General features: G+C 40.7%; 1 protein-coding gene and 1 long non-coding RNA gene across 4 annotated transcripts in view; both read right to left on the bottom strand.

Moving 5' to 3' along the window:
• Positions 1–18,780, bottom strand: part of PDE7B (phosphodiesterase 7B) — a 166,502-nt gene that overhangs the window by 79,978 nt on the left and 67,744 nt on the right. For all 3 annotated transcript variants that reach the window (XR_014546670.1, XM_083607790.1, XM_083607791.1), the window contains exon 2: positions 12,547–12,607. Coding sequence is in view for 2 of the 3 variants with exons in the window: in XM_083607790.1 (XP_083463916.1) it covers positions 12,547–12,607 (61 nt within the window). In the remaining variant the exon portion in view is untranslated. The remainder of the gene's footprint in view (positions 1–12,546; positions 12,608–18,780) is intronic.
• LOC310760036 lies at positions 4,220–11,311 on the bottom strand. Its single transcript, XR_014546710.1, has 4 exons — positions 7,606–11,311; positions 7,028–7,283; positions 6,415–6,795; positions 4,220–6,274 (listed from the first exon to the last, which is right to left on the bottom strand). It is a non-coding gene; the product is annotated as an uncharacterized lncRNA (long non-coding RNA).

Genomic DNA, 18,780 nt, shown 5'->3' with positions numbered 1-18,780 from the left:
GGGACTTTGGCCATTTGTAAACAACTGCCACTTGAAAGCCTCTTACTCTACCTTCCTCAGATACTACCATGTGTGTGTGTTTTTTTTAGAGCAGGTAAGAGCACACACATTCTGCTTCTGTTTACATTTTTTACAGGCTTTATGTCAGGCAAGATAACATTGGCAGCTGCTTCTTGCCTTGTTTCGGGCTCTTTCAACCATAGGCAAGTTCATAGACTAAGATAATGTAATATGTAGGACTTAAATGATCCTTTTGCTTTGGCTAAGCACATTTTCTTCTCCCAGCTGAGTCACAGGTGCTGAAGAGGTGCTTCACATGGCATGGGCTTAGTCCTCCGTTTATTACATAATAACAACTAATACTTTGGAAATGTTCCTGCTCATATATGCACTTTTATACAAAAGTATTAGTGTAGGAACTGTGCAGTACCCTCTGTAAAAATAAATGGAGTACCCTTTTTTGCTGGAATACAACTATTGAAAAGTGTGGGATTGTTGAAGAGTACTGAAATGCCCAATGACTAGTTTAAGAAAACAGTATTAAACTGCCAGTCAACTGTAAGCAAAGGCCAGGATTTTGAAGGAAGGACACTATGTTCTCTGGAAAATGCTCAAAATTAATAGAGTTTCCTTTATCCTATCACAAAACATGTTATTACTATTTGATCTAGGACTTAATCTCTTTAATTTATTCTACTTTACAGCAGGGTTTTTAGTTTTGCCATTTAAAGTTTGAGAAACTGAAAGATGGATTGTTTTTTGTAGCATGTGCACTATCTCACTTTTCCATCTGGTAAAACAGGTTTCTTAGGGTTGGGGTGATTGGGTTTTAATCAAAGTTCAGTTAGGCAATTATAGACTCTGGACATAGTGGTCATTTGGAGGAACTTCTTTGGATGGTAATGTGTGTTACTTCACTTTGATACCATTGTGGCAAATTTCGATGCTCAGGAGCTCATCATATTCCCAATGCTACACCAGCTGTGCTGATCCATATAGACCCCAAAGAGCAGAAGCACATGACACAGTACACAATTTATTATGATAAGATGACAGATGGAACAGTGAGTTGGCAAATGGTGAAGCAGTGGCTGGACTTGGGCTTGGGTTCACAATCCTAATAAGCGATAAGGAATGATTTAGTAGTATGATCAGGGTGCTGAACATATTGCAGTTCTTGAAGTGTTGCTGTTCCACTACTTTACTTAATAAGCAACACTTTCATCATGAATTGCAATTGACAGGCATCATGATGGGTTGGACTTGTCTCACTGAACAAGCATAGAATGGCAAAATAATCTCCTGTACTGAAGAAACCACACCATACTCTATTGTAGCTGTTTACTTGTAGGATGAAGATATTAGATGCCCTGGCCAAGGAAAGCATTCACTAGTCATTCTAATCCATCAGAGCACTGGACAGGAGGGTCTACTAACATCCAGTCATAATAACACTCTGCATAAAATGCACTGGTATCCAATTTTCACAAGAATATTATTTTTGTGTTACCCTTGTTTACTGATAATTACCACACTCCTGGGCTTTATTAAGCATCACAATATCTACTACTATACTAGGCTATTGGATGTAAGCTGATGATGTCCTATTGACTTCAGTCTTCTTGGGCATGGCAGGTTTATAGCTCAGTTTGATATCATATTGTTACTGGAAGGCTCACAGTTTTAAGTTATACGCTGCGAGGAGCCCAAGAATGGCACACAGTGCAATGCTATCAGCTACTAAGCAGAACATGAATGATATTGCCATCTATCTGTTTTTACAAATAGGAAGTCAGTCTAAGATAATGTAATATGTAGTCATTCTAATCCATCAGAGCACTGGACAGGAGGGTCTACTAACATCCAGTCATAATAACACTCTGCATAAAATGCACTGGTATCCAATTTTCACAAGAATATTATTTTTGTGTTACCCTTGTTTACTGATAATTACCACACTCCTGGGCTTTATTAAGCATCACAATATCTACTACTATACTAGGCTATTGGATGTAAGCTGATGATGTCCTATTGACTTCAGTCTTCTTGGGCATGGCAGGTTTATAGCTCAGTTTGATATCATATTGTTACTGGAAGGCTCACAGTTTTAAGTTATACGCTGCGAGGAGCCCAAGAATGGCACACAGTGCAATGCTATCAGCTACTAAGCAGAACATGAATGATATTGCCATCTATCTGTTTTTACAAATAGGAAGTCAGTCTAAGATAATGTAATATCAGCTACTAAGCAGAACATGAATGATATTGCCATCTATCTGTTTTTACAAATAGGAAGTCAGTCGTGACTCTTCATTTTCCAGTAGATTCTTAACATTCCAGTACCATTATCTTTACAACAGTCTGGCTTCCTCCAGCCGTACAGTACTTCTAAAATAAGCCTTTGCATGCTTTTACTGAAAACGATGGAAACATTTTGGCTGCAGTTTCCCAGTTCCTTTAAAATAGAGCAGCTTAAAGCAGGATTTTCCAAAACTGTGGTCCATGAGTTTCATTCAGGTGGTCCATGCAGAATAATGGGAGCATCTGCTGCTCTATCCTTCTTAGAACCTGGTACTCTGCCCAGAAGGTAAGCAGGATGGGCAGGAAGTGACAGGTGGAGAAGACACTTGAAAGGAGTGGAGAAGATTGTCATCAAAGTTAATGGGAGGCTAGAATTAAGAAGTTTAACATTGATTCACAGTATTAAAAACTGTATTCTATGGAATTCTATTGTGTGTTCCACTCTTCTCCCAGGCTGGGTAGGTAGAAAGGGTGGCTATTTTAGTGGTGTATCAGTAGCATTTCCCCTCCTTTGCTGCCACATAATTTGTGTGGCGGATGGCTCATCCCAAATCTTGGGGAAATGATGAGGGAAATCATTTTATGGTGATTTTGTTTCAACAACTTCAAAAACCTCTTGCCTAGCAATAACCTGCCCTTAGTGCCTTGCATTGCTACATTAATTACAGTAAACTTCTTGTTTCATTTTAACAGTGTACATTTTGAAACAGCTGAAGTACCGAAATGGCTGCTCTTTGACAGAACATAGATCCCATCACAGTACAAGGAAAGTAGACTGAAAGAAAAGTCCAACAATGACACTTTCTGCCCAAAATCTTTTGAAATTAATTATGGTGACACTTCTTTCCATTACACATATTAGATAGACTTCAAAGGCATATAGTTTGTTTTCGTACAGATGACAGCAGATGAAATTAGACAACCAGATTTATGCTGCTGCAATTCCTTCTGTCATTAAAAAATTGGAAATATGTTAATAATTAGAATCACATGGGTTTTAATTCTTCTGGCTCCTAAATAATAAAGCAGATGACATGTGCAATTCCCTAAAGAGTCCACTGAAGAAAATCTGCCACAACAGTAAATAGCCTACATAACAGAAGTATTGTGGGTCCACAGGCTTCTCGTCTTTATTTATCCACGTAACAAGTTTTTTTTATCCACATAACATCACATAACTACTGGGTCCTGCTACAATCCTTTTGGGTGGGATCTTATGGCGCTATACATATGGAACTGGACCATCTGAAGAATTCATAGGTCTGTCTAAAGTCCTATCCAATCCATAATTCTGTTCCCATAGTGTCCAAGCAGATGCCTGCGGGAAGCCCACAAGCAGGGCATGAATACAACTATACTCTCTTGCTCACACACCCCAAGAGACTGGTTTTCAGAAGCATGATGCTTCTAGTATGAGAGATAATGTAATAGCCACAGGGCTGCTCCTGGACTTAAGGGGCTCTCAGTATGGTCCTGCTGCTGTCAATTCCCCCTGCCAAACTACTGGACCCTCCGCCCCAATCCTCTTATTTGTGGCAGTAGTGCAACTAGTATCCTCTTCCCTCCCTGGCTGCTTCCCTTGCCTATTCATCTGGACTCTTCCACAGCTGATAGGGTAGTGGAGAAAACAATCTCCTCAATTCACCCTTACAGTTCCTTGGTGCTCCTGAAAATGTGCTCTGCGGGGCTGGGGGAACTTCTGGAACCCTCTGGAGGTGGTAGCGGGGCTTCGAGGAAAGGGGAAATCAGCAATTATTGCCTCATCTGCCTCACTTGCACCAGTGGGGGGACATCCTGGATCAGACTTGCTTCTGTGACCAGTAAAGCAGGTCTGGATCCAACCGAAGATGTTGCTGATCCAACCGAAGATGTTCCTATAATTTCAGTAGCACAAGCCCATGTTTGTGCCATGGGAGTCTTTTTGTTTTTATGAAGTGAAATAGCAGATTCTAACAATTTAGTTGAAGAAGCAGCCATGGAATTTGTCCAGTGCTAAACTATCTGCTCCTGGGACACAAACAACAACAACACTTCATAAGCTTTGGAGGCATTATTCACGTCTGTTTAGTTTTTTCATGGTTTGCATTACCATCTCTTAAAAAACAAACACATAATGCAAACAACCAAGTACAGTTTATGTCACTTTGTAGCCTTGCCTCCTTTCCACTGAGGAATCCGATAATTTGCCACAAGACAAAAAGCACAATCAAATAATCATTTGCAATTTAAATCTGTGGCATGAGGCATTCCCAGTAAGCCAATTGCTTCCTGTCAGAAAAATCCCAGTCCCAGTTTTGCCCTTGGGGAGACTCCAGGGAACACTCCTAACATTGTTTTGTTAATATTTATCTGCTTTTTAAAATTAGTGTTTATTAAATATTTCTTCATTATGGAACAAAGGTTAGCTAGCTTAAAACAAAAACAATTAAATACGATAACATGAACAATGAAAATACTAAAATCAGTAGTAGCATAACTATTGGTAGAAAAACGAAACAAATCAGAAAGGTTATATAACTCATAGAAAGAAACTACCGTGTGACCTGTAAAAAGGTGTTAGCAGAAGCACTACAACAAGATTGGTGGAAGGAGATTTTACCACCACCTTCTCTTTTGGCAGCTCCCCACTCCCAAAGCTTCTGAAGGCATGTGGGCCTTCCTAAACAGGGATGGGCTATGACGTGGGGGCATTGCCAAAAATCAGATGGAGACACCTTTAATGAATTGCAAAAAGGTATTCTACTCCTGGTCATTGTTAGGGGGTGGTATTGGAGGGCCAGGTGTTTTGTACCAAGCCCCAGAACTCCTATTCCTCCCCCCTTTAAAAACTATTTATTTTATTTACTTTTAAATGTGTTATTTAGGGATGCTGGGCCGATTGGAAAGTGCTGGTGAGACCCCAGTCATCAGCCATCTTCAATCTACCCACAAGAGGCATCTATATAAAAAAATTAACACATGCCAATTTTGTCATACTCCTGTATCGCAGGAACAACCCTGCTACTACCACTCCCCTTCTGTTGGCACTTCTCTGTATCCCAGCCATTGAATATATACCCTCACCTGTTAGTATAAGTGGCCATTTTTAGTTCCATCCCAGGGATCTAAGAACAACTCTTTGAAGGACAGGATGCAATGTTTAAGTGGATACACGTACCCAGAAACGCTAGGCACCATGTTATGTGCAAATCCCACCACTTCACATGTTAAGACATGGGTAGGCAAACTAAGGCCCAGGGGCCGGATCCAGCCCAATCACCTTCTAAATCCAGCCCACTGATGGTCCAGGAATCAGCGTGTTTTTACATGAGTAGAATGTGTGCTTTTATTTAAAATGCATCTCTGGGTTATTTGTGGGGCATAGGAATTCATTCATTTTTTCCCCTTCAAAATTTAGTCTGCCCCCCCCCACAAGGTCTGAGGGACAGTGGACCGGCCCCCTGCTGAAAAAGTTTGCTGACCCCTGGTTTAAGAGGTTAACTTTGAAAGGTTGCGCATGTAAGACAGCCAGGATGAACAGAACAAATGCTCAACATACATTGAGCAGAGAAGAGCAATGTGCAATAGTGGGGTGCATGCATGTGTGTGCTTAAATTCAGTTTGGCCACTAATTTTTGGTCTGAGAACAGGGGTGTTACAAATATATGCGTCCCTGTGATCATCTGTGAAATGCTGGGCAGGGGTGGGGGGTGGGTTATGGGAGAAGAATCTGTATCACTGTGGAGCATAAGAAGACTCATGTCCTCCCCCATATAGTCATATTGTGGTCAGGTTATCCACGCAGGCAATGGAGACAGCCAGGCTAGATTATCTGACATAACACAGGACATCTGGCTTACTCAATACTTAACAACTGTAATTAATTGGCATCAATTCAGGAAATAGCAACAGTCTTACAGTTTCGACACAGCATCTGTGGGGAAAAGCTTCTGCACAGCGTTCCCTCAGATTCCAATTCGTTTATCCAATACGTCTTTAAGCAGAGGTCTTTAAGCAGAGGCTTGACAACCATATGTCAGGATTGCTCTGATGGTGTTTCCTGCTTGGCAGGGGGTTGGACTCGATGGCCCTTGTGGTCTCTTCCAACTCTATGATTCTATGATTCTATGATACGTGTTTCCTTAAGTATTTCTAAAACAAAATTAATCTCTCTCAGATTATGCAAGGGCAGCGTTGCCAGTTGCCACTAAGCAACGCTAAACAAGGGGAAGCCCTTTTTCTGCGGTAGTAGTCTAGTGAAATGCTCCCTTCCTGGCACTATCTGGACTTGCATGGTTCTGATGAGCAGAAAGAGCAGGAGGTGAAGGATGGGGAGCCCAAACTGTAAGGGAGCATTAGAAGGAAGACCAAGCAACTGCAGCAGAGGATAGGGGTGAGGGAGGGATCTGGTGGGCCCAAAACAAAGGGGAGCTGTAGTAAGCTCAACAACTGGGACCAAGGCTAGCTTATGCATAATGCCATTGAAGCAATGCCTGCAAAGGGGCTCAGAGAGTCCTGAATTTAGCAAAAAAAAAATTTTTCTTTCCAGTAGCACCTTAAAGACCAACTAAGTTAGTTCTTGGTATGAGCTTTCGTGTGCATGCACACTTCGTCAGATACACTTTCGTGCATGCACACGAAAGCTCATACCAAGAACTAACTTAGTTGGTCTTTAAGGTGCTACTGGAAAGAAAATTTTTTTTTTTGTTTTGACTATGGCAGACCAACACGGCTACCTATCTGTAACTGAATTTAGCAAACTAACTTCCTCATGAGGCCAGCCTGGTGATGCCTCGCTGGGGGGGGGGGGGGGTCATTGAAGAAACAATGGTACTGATGACCAATCATTAGCCCTTCATGGGAAGACCCTTAAAGCTGTGAAATGGGAGTTGCCAGGTTTGCAGGGGACGTGATGACACCAAAATTAAAAGTGCCTTTTGCAAGAGGCTTTTGAAGCAGAGGTTACCTAGTGACACAGGGCAATGGTATGCCCCGTGGAGGACCTTAAGGTCCACAAATGACAACACTTTGGAGGTCCCAAGTTGCAAGGTGGTTAGATTGGTCTCAACTAGGTCCAGGGCCTATTGAGAATCGCAACTATGATTTAGAATTGAGCACAAGAAGGGGTGTGTGATGAATTTTGTCTCCACACAGGGCACCACTGAAATTTGAGACTACGATTCGCCACTGTTATGGGAGAAGCGGCAAGAGACACTCTTGAGGTATAACGATCTGCACCCTCTCCAGTGAAAGGTTCAGGTTGCAAATACGTGTAAATAAATCATATTTCATAAAAGCACTTGTGCCTTAATTTTCGAAGGAAACGAAAACCCTGGTTTAGGGCCAAGGCCCCTGGAATCTCATGCACCTCTTGGCACATTCATTCAGAATGTTAGTCATTGATGCATTGACTGCAAATAACAGGAATCCCTCTCTGCTTGCCCAGCTCAAAAATATTCTACTCCACCCCTGGGACACACACACACACACATACACACCCAGCCAGCATTCTGTACTTACTGAGGATGCTCAGTCCTCATTGGGGTATTCTGAGCCTCCTCCTCACAAACACCCTTAGACTTCTCATTCTAAAGATTTCTGTCCTTCTGCAAACCTTGAGGTTCCCAAGCCTGCTGAAGATGTTCCATTTGTGTGTGTTGCCTTTTCAGTTGCAAAAGGATTTACACTTGGATGAGTTTGCTAGTAGTAAAAGGACGAATGGTAGGTGATGAAAATAACAGGTATTTGTGCCAATTGACAACACACAAGAGCCCTGTTTTTCGTTTCTTTAGTTCGGAGCAGAATTTTGAACACAAATGTATTTTGACATATAAATCTGCCTGGCTTTCAACATTGGTAATTGGCCTTACATTCAATAGTGATGATTTATAACATTATATTAATACGGTCAGAGCCATTCTGATTTTTCATCCTGAGTGAAGAGCCCTTTAGAAACTCTAGGGATTGTAAAATGCCGAGGTTACTGTTTTATTTCTGGGTCTTGCAAACAAGAGTTCTACTTTACAAGTTGCTTCCCAGACTAAGCTGCACTTCTCACAGATACCGTGATCTGTTTTCATCCAGAGAAACAGTCTGGAAGGGCAGGCTTCTTCAGGCATAAAGGAAGTAGCATGCAATGATTTGGTATGTCAACACAAATGATGAGCAGGAGCAGTTACTTTAGTGTCTGTGTTAGAGATGAGAGAAGAAACCAAAAGCTTGACAAAGGTGAGTGATGACAAGTAAACAAGCAAACACCATGCATGAGAAGAAGTGTGCATCTTCAGAGTGAAAGGGGGAAATAATTTGAGATCTGGAACAAGAAAGCTTCTTTCACAAACTAGAGCACGGGATAACTAAAATCTGCAATATGAAGTCGGCAGGTGGGAAGTAGGGACCCCAGAAAGAGAGGAATCTCTGCCTAAAAGAAGAAGTCAGGCTAGCAGCTATGGCTGTGTGATAGAAGAGCAAGTTAGCAAAAGCAGAAGCAACAGCTTCAGAATTTGACAAACCTGTTGCTATGGCTACCTAGCCTACCAACCAACTTTCAGACAACCAGAACGTACTCAGAAATACAATTCATGCTGCGTACAAAGGGGACACTGCATATACTCACATTTACAGAAAAGTAGATGGGGAAAAAGAGCTTGATATAAGATTATTACTATTATTATTATTATTATTATTAATGAAAGGCAAAAGCTTTGTTGCTGTTTTCTAGATTATAAGAGGGATAAGACTGTGGAGGATGAGAAGATTAAGATTAGCCAAGAGATTTTGCTTTTCAAGGCCAAACAGCAAATGGCACTTCTAAGCCAAGATGTGCAGAGCACTTTAATAGCTAGAGCAATATGGGGATAGTGGAATACACTGCATAGGCAGGGTTATTTTTTTAAATTGACAAAAACTTAAACTTGGGTTACCATGTTACTCTGACAGTAACTTGTTTTAAGTCTGTTTTAATACTGAATTTTAAACTGTTGTAATCCACCCTGTGACCTGCTGATGAAGAACAGGTAATAAATTAGTTGTCGTCGTCATCATTATTTGTTAGGGTTAAAAACAGGAATATTAGCTTTAAGAATAATATGGGGGGGGGTACCCAATCACAGCTAAATTAAAACCTTGGGTTCCATTTTGTTAGTTCCACACTTTCAAGCCTACCTGGAGCAATCATGCAGTTCCTCCACCATCAATTGCTGCCCCCTCCGGCAGCTCTACTGCTTATTAGTAGTTCACTTACATCCTACAACTTCAGCTCTAAATATGGCACTCAGAGCAGTTAACAAACATGTCAAAGGTTGACATCATCAATGCCAGGAGAAAAACTATAAACATTAAAATACTAAAATAATATTTTATAACTAAATCACACCAGAGCCCAGAAACAATGCCAGAAAAAACCCCACTCCCACACCAAGCCATTTTGAGGTGCTGCTTAAATGAACCAAGTGAGGAGGAGCGCTGCATCTTCCAGGGCAATCAGATTTGTGACACCAGCACTATCTCCAAGACCACCTCCATCAACTTCAGCATTGAGAGTTAAGCAGTGGGCTGAGTGGTTCACAAATAAAATTCCAATCCTGCTTTTGGAATCAAGAGGTACCACTGTACACTCAAAATTAGACAATTGCTGGATGTGGCACCAGGTCACGGAGGATCATCTCAATAGGTGATGGCCATACCACTTCCTGCAGCCAATCAGAAGCAGGACCTTCCTGCAGCCAATCAGAAGCAGTGCTTTAGTTTCTGAACATTTTGGAAGTCTAATGAACTTCTGGAACGAATTCCGTTCGACTTCCAACGTATGACTGTAGTTGTAACCAGTTAACTAATGAGCTGATTAACAAAATTAGAAGCTCATAACTGTTACATAATGAATATGCCCAAATGGAGGATAATAATTATTCTAACTAAAGGACACAAATTATTAATTGTGTAGAACACAATGCATGGCACAGCTGCACTTTATCACAGAGAGCAACTTGAACTAAAGGCCACAGTTTTATCAATGCCATTAATGAGTTATTTGTACCACTGTTCTCTTATTCTCTGTGAAAAACTGTATGGACTGTTTTGTGAGAACCGTGAAGACTTATTGCCAAATTACACACAATGTATATGCACCCAATATAGGGAGGGGGGAACTGACTGACTAGCTCACACAGATATTCAGGAATGATTGTCTACAGGGCAGACCCAGAAGGATGGCAACAGTGCACTACATTCAGTGGTACCTCGGGTTAAGTACTTAATTCGTTCCGGAGGTCCGTTCTTAACCTGAAACTGTTCTTAACCTGAAGCACCACTGTAGCTAATGGGGCCTCCTGCTACCGCCGCACCACCAGAGCACGGTTTCAGTTCTCATCCTGAAGCAAAGTTCTTAACCCGAGGTAATATTTCTGGGTTAGCAGTGTCTGTAACCTGAAGTGTCTGTTACCTGAAGCGTATGTAACCCGAAGTACCACTATATTGTCACCTACAGCTCCCAGCTAAAACCACTCCAACGTATCATCAGTGATCTACAGCTTATTTACAATGATACTTCTATCTCACAGGCATTGGGTGGATCCCAAGAGCACTTTATCGCTGCCCCAACTCCTCAAATGCCCCTCTGAGGAAAATAGAGTGGGTTTATTCTTTATTTATTTATTAAATTTCTACACCACCCTCCACAGTTTAAAAGGCCATGGATTGTTTAATTAGCCAGAGGTCTGGGAGAAGACAAATGTTTTTGCCTGGAGCCTAAAGATATGTGAGCAAGGTGCCAGGAAAGCCTACCTAGGGAGAGCATTCCACAAGTGGGGAGTCGTTCCTTCTTTTCTCATGGAGAAGGCACACAAAGAAGGGCCTCAGATTATGATTGCAGGGTGTGGGTCAGATCAGTTTAGATTCAGCTGATCCATTGCCAACCTTACTCTATCCCCAAAATACTTCATTACAGGGCCTTGTGCTGGCTATTGCTGGTGAAATTCATTACCAGCTTGGCAAGAGCCCATATCTTAAGAGGTGCTGTAGGGACTTCTGTCACTGTGGTGGTTGGTGCTGCCCTCCCTCCCGACCGCTGCCAATACAGTTAGTGTAGGGCAGGGGTGTGGACCTCTGCTGAATCATAACCTCTGCCAGCAGCAAGAATCAAGTGCTATGATTGTTCTGTCACACTGCCACCTCTCTGACATTGCATATAATATACAGTGGTACCTAGGGTTAAGTACTTAATTCATTCCGGAGGTCTGTTCTTAACCTGAAACTGTTCTTAACCTGAAGCACCACTTTAGCTAATGGGGCCTCCTGCTGCCGCCGCGCAGCTGGATCCCGATTTCTGTTCTTAACCTGAAGCACTATTTCTGGGTTAGCGGAGTCTGTAACCTGAAGCGTATGTAACCTGAAGCGTATGTAACCCGAGGTACCACTGTAGATTCCTGGACTATTTGGAAAGTCTGAAAACATGGATAAAACAATTAAATACTGAAGTTTTCACACATGGTCTTTCCTCCTCACCGGTGCAAGCTGGTTCATTGGGGTGAATGAGGTACAAACCTCTTTCTGTCCTCAGCCAGGTTCCCCACTTGCCTGCCTTCTGACCTAGAACCAGTTCACTGGCTGTCAACTTCCTTCTCCTTCATTTCCGTTTTGCCCCTTGTAGAACTCAGCAGGGGCAAAACTAGAATTAGTTGGCTCCGATTGTCATTGGCTCTGGCTCCACCTTCTGTTGGCCTCTCATCCTACCAGTTCTATTAGGCACCAGCCCACACTGTCTCTCCTCGTATCAAATTAACAACAGCCCCAATTGACTTCTCACTTAAAATCAGCACACATCAGACCGTCGAAGTAAGCTGCTTTAGATATGAAACAGTTTGTTGTTAAACAGAATTAAAACTGATAAAAGTAAGAACCTGTGCTCTTTATGTTGCCTAGTTAAAATAATAGAAAAGCAAGTTGATGCAAAAATGAATAAATAGATGCAGTTCCAGCTATGCAGTGTCTTGTCACAATCTGCATTTAGATTTTGCAGCCAACAGTCAGAAATCACTCTGTCAACAACTTTCTACAAGTGAACTGAGGGCTCATTATAATCAATTAGTGCTCATATGCATTCACTATTCATACCAGTTGCGCCAAAGCCAACTATACATCCAGAAGAATTATGGCTACCAACCAACCTCATTAAAATGCAGACACTCTTTGAAAAGAAACACCTCATTAAAACAGTGCATATTTCTCCACATACCAAACTCCAGATTAAAGAGAATGGACTCCACTTACCTAGCATGCGAACACATTTGGCACTCTGCTCTGGGCTATCGAATGAGATTTCTCCACACCTCTGGGGAAAAGAAAGGAGAGGAACATATTCAACGCAAAACCCAATATTTAATCCACGTTAGCTTTACAACTTTTACTGCTTTTGTTTTCCATATGCCTATTCCTTCATCCAAACATTAGAAATCAGTGTCATTTTAGAAGCCAAAGTTCTCTGTTAACCAGAGTGAGAAAATATGCCTTGCTCATCTCCTCCTCTTGCCTTGAGATCAGGCTAATAAGTAACCCTTGCACTTTGGGATGTGGGGTGGCGGTAAGCCTTAGGAAAGGAACCTGGGTTTCTCGTCTATTTATTTTGCCTTTCTTTTCAGTCAGGTTTGTCATCATTGTTTTGCTTGAGTAGGAATTTAACCAGTCGTTTCACTGAACATATCATGGGAATTTATAGGACTTTAATTATCAGGACATTAACTGTACTGTATCTTGCAGTATGTGGCGATGCTGGAGCCTAAAGTGCAGGATGGTTGCTTTATTGTCATACAAGGTCAAGGTGGCAAGGCTTCTGGTATTTACACCTGGCCTGGTTAATCCATAGTCTTCCTACTGCCTGCCATTTATACATTCCTATTTCCCTTCTAATGTTGTATGTTCCCATTTCCCTTCTATTCCTGAAGAAGGCTAATGGAAATTCATGATTTCAGTTGAGCACAGGTCCATTTCAGACACGTCACAATCACTGCATTTTCTTCAATTGAAAAATTTAATTGAAAAAATCACCTATTTGGAAAAAGTCATATACATCATAGAGGTAAAAAATGAATTAAAAGGATGACAATAACAATTTTGATCAAAAGTGTATGGAACACTAGCCTACTGAAAAAACTAACCCATAAACTACAGTTGTTGAGGGAACAAAAAGAAACGGACAACTTCACAAAGCTTTGGCTTAACTTTATTATGTATGCAATTTATTATGTAATCAGCACCCCCCTCCCCGCACAGCATATAGCTCTATATGGCTAGAGTGATCGCCCAATAGAAAAAAGGCTTTGGGTTTCAAATCCTTTCCCAGCTCACACTCACATTTACACAAACACATACTGTTCTTCATCATCCAATAAAGGAAGCATTTAGTTCATTAATAATCATCCTTACACCAGACTCGCTGGAATCTCTAATGCTGGTGAATGTACTTGAGAAATATTGTATTATTTTCTATTTATAGATTTTTATGTCTTTATTTTCTTTCTTCTTTTTTTGTCTTCCTTTTGTTGACATTTGATTCTTCATAGATATAATACTATGAGGTCTCACATTAGAAATGTTTCTTATTTGTTTTTATATTCTATACATTGAGAGCTTATAAGTGTTCTACATTGCTAAACTGTTAGATTTTAAAAAGTGAATAAAAATTATAATTATAAAAATGATTTTTTAAAAAATATCGGGGAGTTCCAAGATGGGCCTCCATATATTTTTTACTCAGCTGAATGGAAGAGTTCCAATGAAGTTTCATGAAAAATGGATTCATTCCTCAAATATGTTTTAGGAGCCATGGCTCTACACTGGTGAGCTCATTCAATATTTTCCAAGAATGCAATACATTTTACTCTGGTTTACCACAAGGAGGAAATGGGCTATACAGTAGAACACTGTTTGGTCAAGAAAATCATTTTTTCCTTTCCTATTTCACAGTATTTAATAGGCTTCTTCATTCCTACTGATCCCCCACCCCCATTTAATAGAACAGAACTTTAAAAGATGCATACTGTATTGAAGTTATTAGTGCCAGAGGAGAAAGATAGCTGTATATTTTACTGGAAAACTCTGTGTATGGGGAGGTCTGTTCTTGAGCAAACAAATACTTCGTTAATTCTCATTTGATTTTTCTTTTGCATTCACTATTATTTATAAGCAACAAACATTTTTTCCTACTCTCACAAAGTATGCCTTTTGGATTCTTCATTATGACACAAGAATAAGGTCTGTGTGAAGGACCTTATATTTTTGTATGTTGTGGGAGTAAGAGAGCAGTGGCTCCTTCCAATCCTCCTTTGCTTCTTTTGTGCTATTCCTCTTTTTACCTCAATGTGCATTCAGGACCCTGTGCAAACAGTACTCTGCATGCATGAAGGGCAGTGTGGAGGCAGCAATCTGTCCCTCCAGCCATCCATTAATTGTACAGGCTACAGCATCAATTTATATCGCATGCAGTGGCATGACAACTTTGGCTGCCTCCCAATGGCTATTAGAAGGGGTCCTCTGATATGATCATTCCACTTGCCATGGCAAGCATCTCAGACCACACCTGGGTACTAACAAGTTAGAATGTGTGAAGAGGAGGGTGACCAAAGATCTGGAAACCAAGCCTCATAAGGAATGGTTGAGGGTACTGGGTATTGTTAGCCTGGAAAAGAGGAGAGGAGATATGATAGTCATCTTCAAATATCTAAAAGGCTGTCACATGGAAGATGGACAAGCTTATTTTCTCCTGCTCTGGAGGCTAGGGCCTAAACCAATGAATTCGAGTTACAAGAAAGGAGATGCCTACTAAACATCAGGAAGACCTTTGATACTAAGAGCTGTTTGACCGTGGAATGGACTTCCTAGGGATGTTGTGGACTCTCATCCCTTGGAGATTTTTAAGCAGAGCGTGGATGGCCATCTACCATGGATGCTTTAGCTGAGATGTGTACATTGCAGGAGGTTGGACTAGATGACCCTCTGGGTCCCTTCCAAGTTTACAATTTTATGATTCTATGACATGCATTCTATGAGTCTGTGATTACACTGTGTTCTGGAAGGACGCCAAGTCTCTCTGAAGTGCAATGTGGCATCCATGACAAGACCCCACACTTCATCTCTTGGAAATCTGTAGAATCTTGGCTGTCAGAAACATTTTAAGCAACACCAGTCAAGTGATTGTGTTTTGTTCCACAGCTCATAACTTCCCTAGATTGCTGGCTAGTATCTATGAGACCATAACATAAACAGTAGCATTGGAGAAATCATGCTGAAGTGGATCACATTCCAATGCTGGTTATGTAGGAATTGTTGGGAATCTGGACTAGACTTTATTTAATCTCCATTGAGATGGATGGTAAATTTAGGGTGTAGCAGGTCACACGCATAATAAATCCATGTGTAATTTAGTTTCTATACACAGGAACGATAGATGATAGCTGCGGGAAGGCATGACTGGTTTTACATCAACAAAGCTGACAAATTCAGTACTAGTAGCAAAGACTAACTATTAGCACACTACAAAAATCCTTCTGAACTTGTTGGAATCATTGAACCTCCTATCATGAGATCTGCCCAAACCAAATTCACACAATCTTCTCCTTGGTTTTTATTTCAATAACACTTACTTTTTTTGGTTATTTGCCCAAGGCTAACAATTTAAAGTAACTGTACCAACTTTTATAAATAGCAAAAAAGTTTTTTTAAAAAATCGGCACACTAAATACAGTAGCATCTTATAATAAATCCAGATCTTCTGTACAAATACCACAATTCAAATATTTGTGGGATCCCTCTCCAGCATGTGACCAAATGGGTAATTTATGTTGAACAGAAGAGCATTTGTAAAGGACTTGTTGCCTCTCCAGCCCAAGATGCTCCCTGCATGTGAAACTAACAATCAAATGTTACTTTATTCCCTTCAGTTTTGAAAATGGTAAGCCAGGCCATGGAACTAACTTAACTTCAATGCAGAGCAAAAATGAACCCCAGAACTTCAAAATGTAATATGTTCCTAACAGATCATCTGAAGCCACAAAATAGCAAGTGGCATTTTGGGGGGGAGGGAAAAAAAAGGAAGCATGCATTTCGCTGCTGCTGATGACAAACATCTGAATGCATTTAGAAATAGCCTCAAATAGTGCCTACTTTGAGAAGCACACACACTGCGTTTTCATGTGGCTCAGAATACTAATTCAGCAATATTCTTTGCAATTAAGAGGGGGAAGGGTGCCTTTAAAACTAGTTGGAAAATAGAAGGCATGTGACATCCTTCCTAAAAGCAAAGCTAACATTCTAGTTAACTCAGTTACCATCGTTTAATGTTTTTAAATCCCAAAATACAAAAGTAAGTTGGGGAAAACATTTTTGCCAGCAAAAATTGCATGGGGAAAATTGACACCACCTAATGCAAACTTGTAAGAAGATTTCTTTAATATTCTAAAGCCTGGAGAGGAGGTTCATTTACCTGCACCCACCCCTAAGACCCCACATGTTTAAATTTTTTGAAGGAAAGAGGAATGCTTTTAATAAATTTAACAGATGAGAAAATGCATCTCTCACTGTGTTAGCTGTAAAGTAACTGCTTGTCGATCCTGTATTATAAATGTAAAATTAAGGAGTGTTCCAAAAATCAGCTGAGTTAAGTAAATTCTCAAAGGCTTAAAACAGCAGTTCTGGGATGATTTCATAATGTTTGAAAACACTGGGCCATTGAGAAAACATGCCATATCCCTTCAGCGATGGCCAGCGTATCTGACTGTGTGCGTAACTACACATTACACACATGCACAGGAAACAAAAACTCAGTGGCTACTTTTCTTAACATTTCCCTTTTTTTAAAAAAAGCATTGAAACTATGTTTGGGGCAAAGTAGTTTTAGGAGATGAGTGGGGCATTTGGAACAAAAAACAACAACAACCAGCAGGTGGGACAAGGGTTAAACAGTTGCTGTAGTTTCTCTGCTCCAAATTGCCCCAAGACTGTTTCCTCTAGTAAAAAACCATCACATTATTGTTTCATGCAGTGCCGCTGAGAGGTGGGAACAGAAGGCACAGATGCACCAGACCCACAGGCAGCAGGGGTCCTGAACTCTAAGCTTTCCTTAAAAAAACAAAAAGGTAAAACACTAGGCTTCCTGGAAGTAAAGATACAAAACAAAATGTGCAGGTGCCCTTTTGTGAAATGAGCCACGCTGCCTGCTCCCACCTTACAGGATTTTTAGTCAATAACTGAAGTCAGAGTTACAGATATTCATTTCTTATATTTTTATTTAAAATATATAACCAAGTTGCCCAGATGTTTACTGTTGTCATTTTTAGTCACACTTGAGCTCTTTGCCTGATTTAGGATTTGCATTAGAGATGGAGGAGAAATTCAATTCAGTCTGCATTTAAGGGCAAATCTATCAAATCTGCACTTTCTGAAAGAGTATGAGAACTGAAACAGAGCAATTGTTCAAAATCCACATTTTTGTGAATTTTTTTAGTGTTCTCTATCCATGCAGTGTTTACAAAATCACACATTAAGGGAAAGTGTGTGTGAAATGAATACATTTGTGAAAATAGCTTACAGAAATGTATTATATTGGGGAAAATTGCTGGCAAAAAATGTGTACATTAGTCAGAATGTATAAGAAAATAGGCTTATTAGAAGAGATTCACACTATGATGCTGATGAATTTTCATAAGGATTTCTTTATTTAAAGAACTTCACAAATTGCTGCAGAAATGTGGAGAACTGAATTTAACATTGGAAAAATGAGAAACTGAGAAGAATTTTGTGTCTTCTTTGTGTGTCTTTGTGTAGGTTCAGCAAAGGTCCTGATCCACTTATGGTACACTGGGCCCAGAAAATCCCATCTGTCCCAGTGGTTACATAGTTATGTTATCTAATGGGTTGCTAAACTCTAGCTGAACAACAGCTGATTGAACAGCTTCTATGCAAGTATAAAAGGACCAGTGAACTCATACAGCATGATGTTGGCCCAGACAACTCTGTTTACCATGTGAGACAGCTAATCAAAGACAATTTTGTGGGGTCTAATATGGGCTTCTGCTCCACTGAAATCATGAATTTCAAGAAGCACAGCATGCCTGCGGGAGTTATCTACATCTCCTTCTAGCAAGAGTACACTGTACTGATTTATACCTGGAGACATGCTGATAAGCAATGTGGAAAGGTCCTTATATTTACTGCAAAATGTATAAGAGGCACAATTATTTCCCCACTCTGCAGAGATGGGAGAAGGGGCATTACTAGGTAATTAAAGGACTTGTGGCAGAGGCCCATGGCACAAACTTTCATAAGTGTATATAGTGTCTTTGAGCAACTTACAATGATGTCTGTGGTGTCACCAGCACTACCCTTTACAGCAGGGGTCGGCAAGGTTTATCTTGCCTGGGCCAGATAGTGTGCCCACCCGCTATTTCCGGCACTGCAGAAGCGAGTTCCTGCGCCACGCTGGTTTAGCGCAGCATGTGAGCAGGCAGCTTG

Source organism: Podarcis filfolensis, assembly GCF_964270895.1.
Source record: "Podarcis filfolensis genome assembly, chromosome: 3".
NCBI classification, from domain to species: domain Eukaryota; kingdom Metazoa; phylum Chordata; class Lepidosauria; order Squamata; family Lacertidae; genus Podarcis; species Podarcis filfolensis.
The sequence above is the reverse complement of the archived record's forward strand: the minus strand, read 5'-3'. Positions and strand labels throughout refer to the sequence as shown.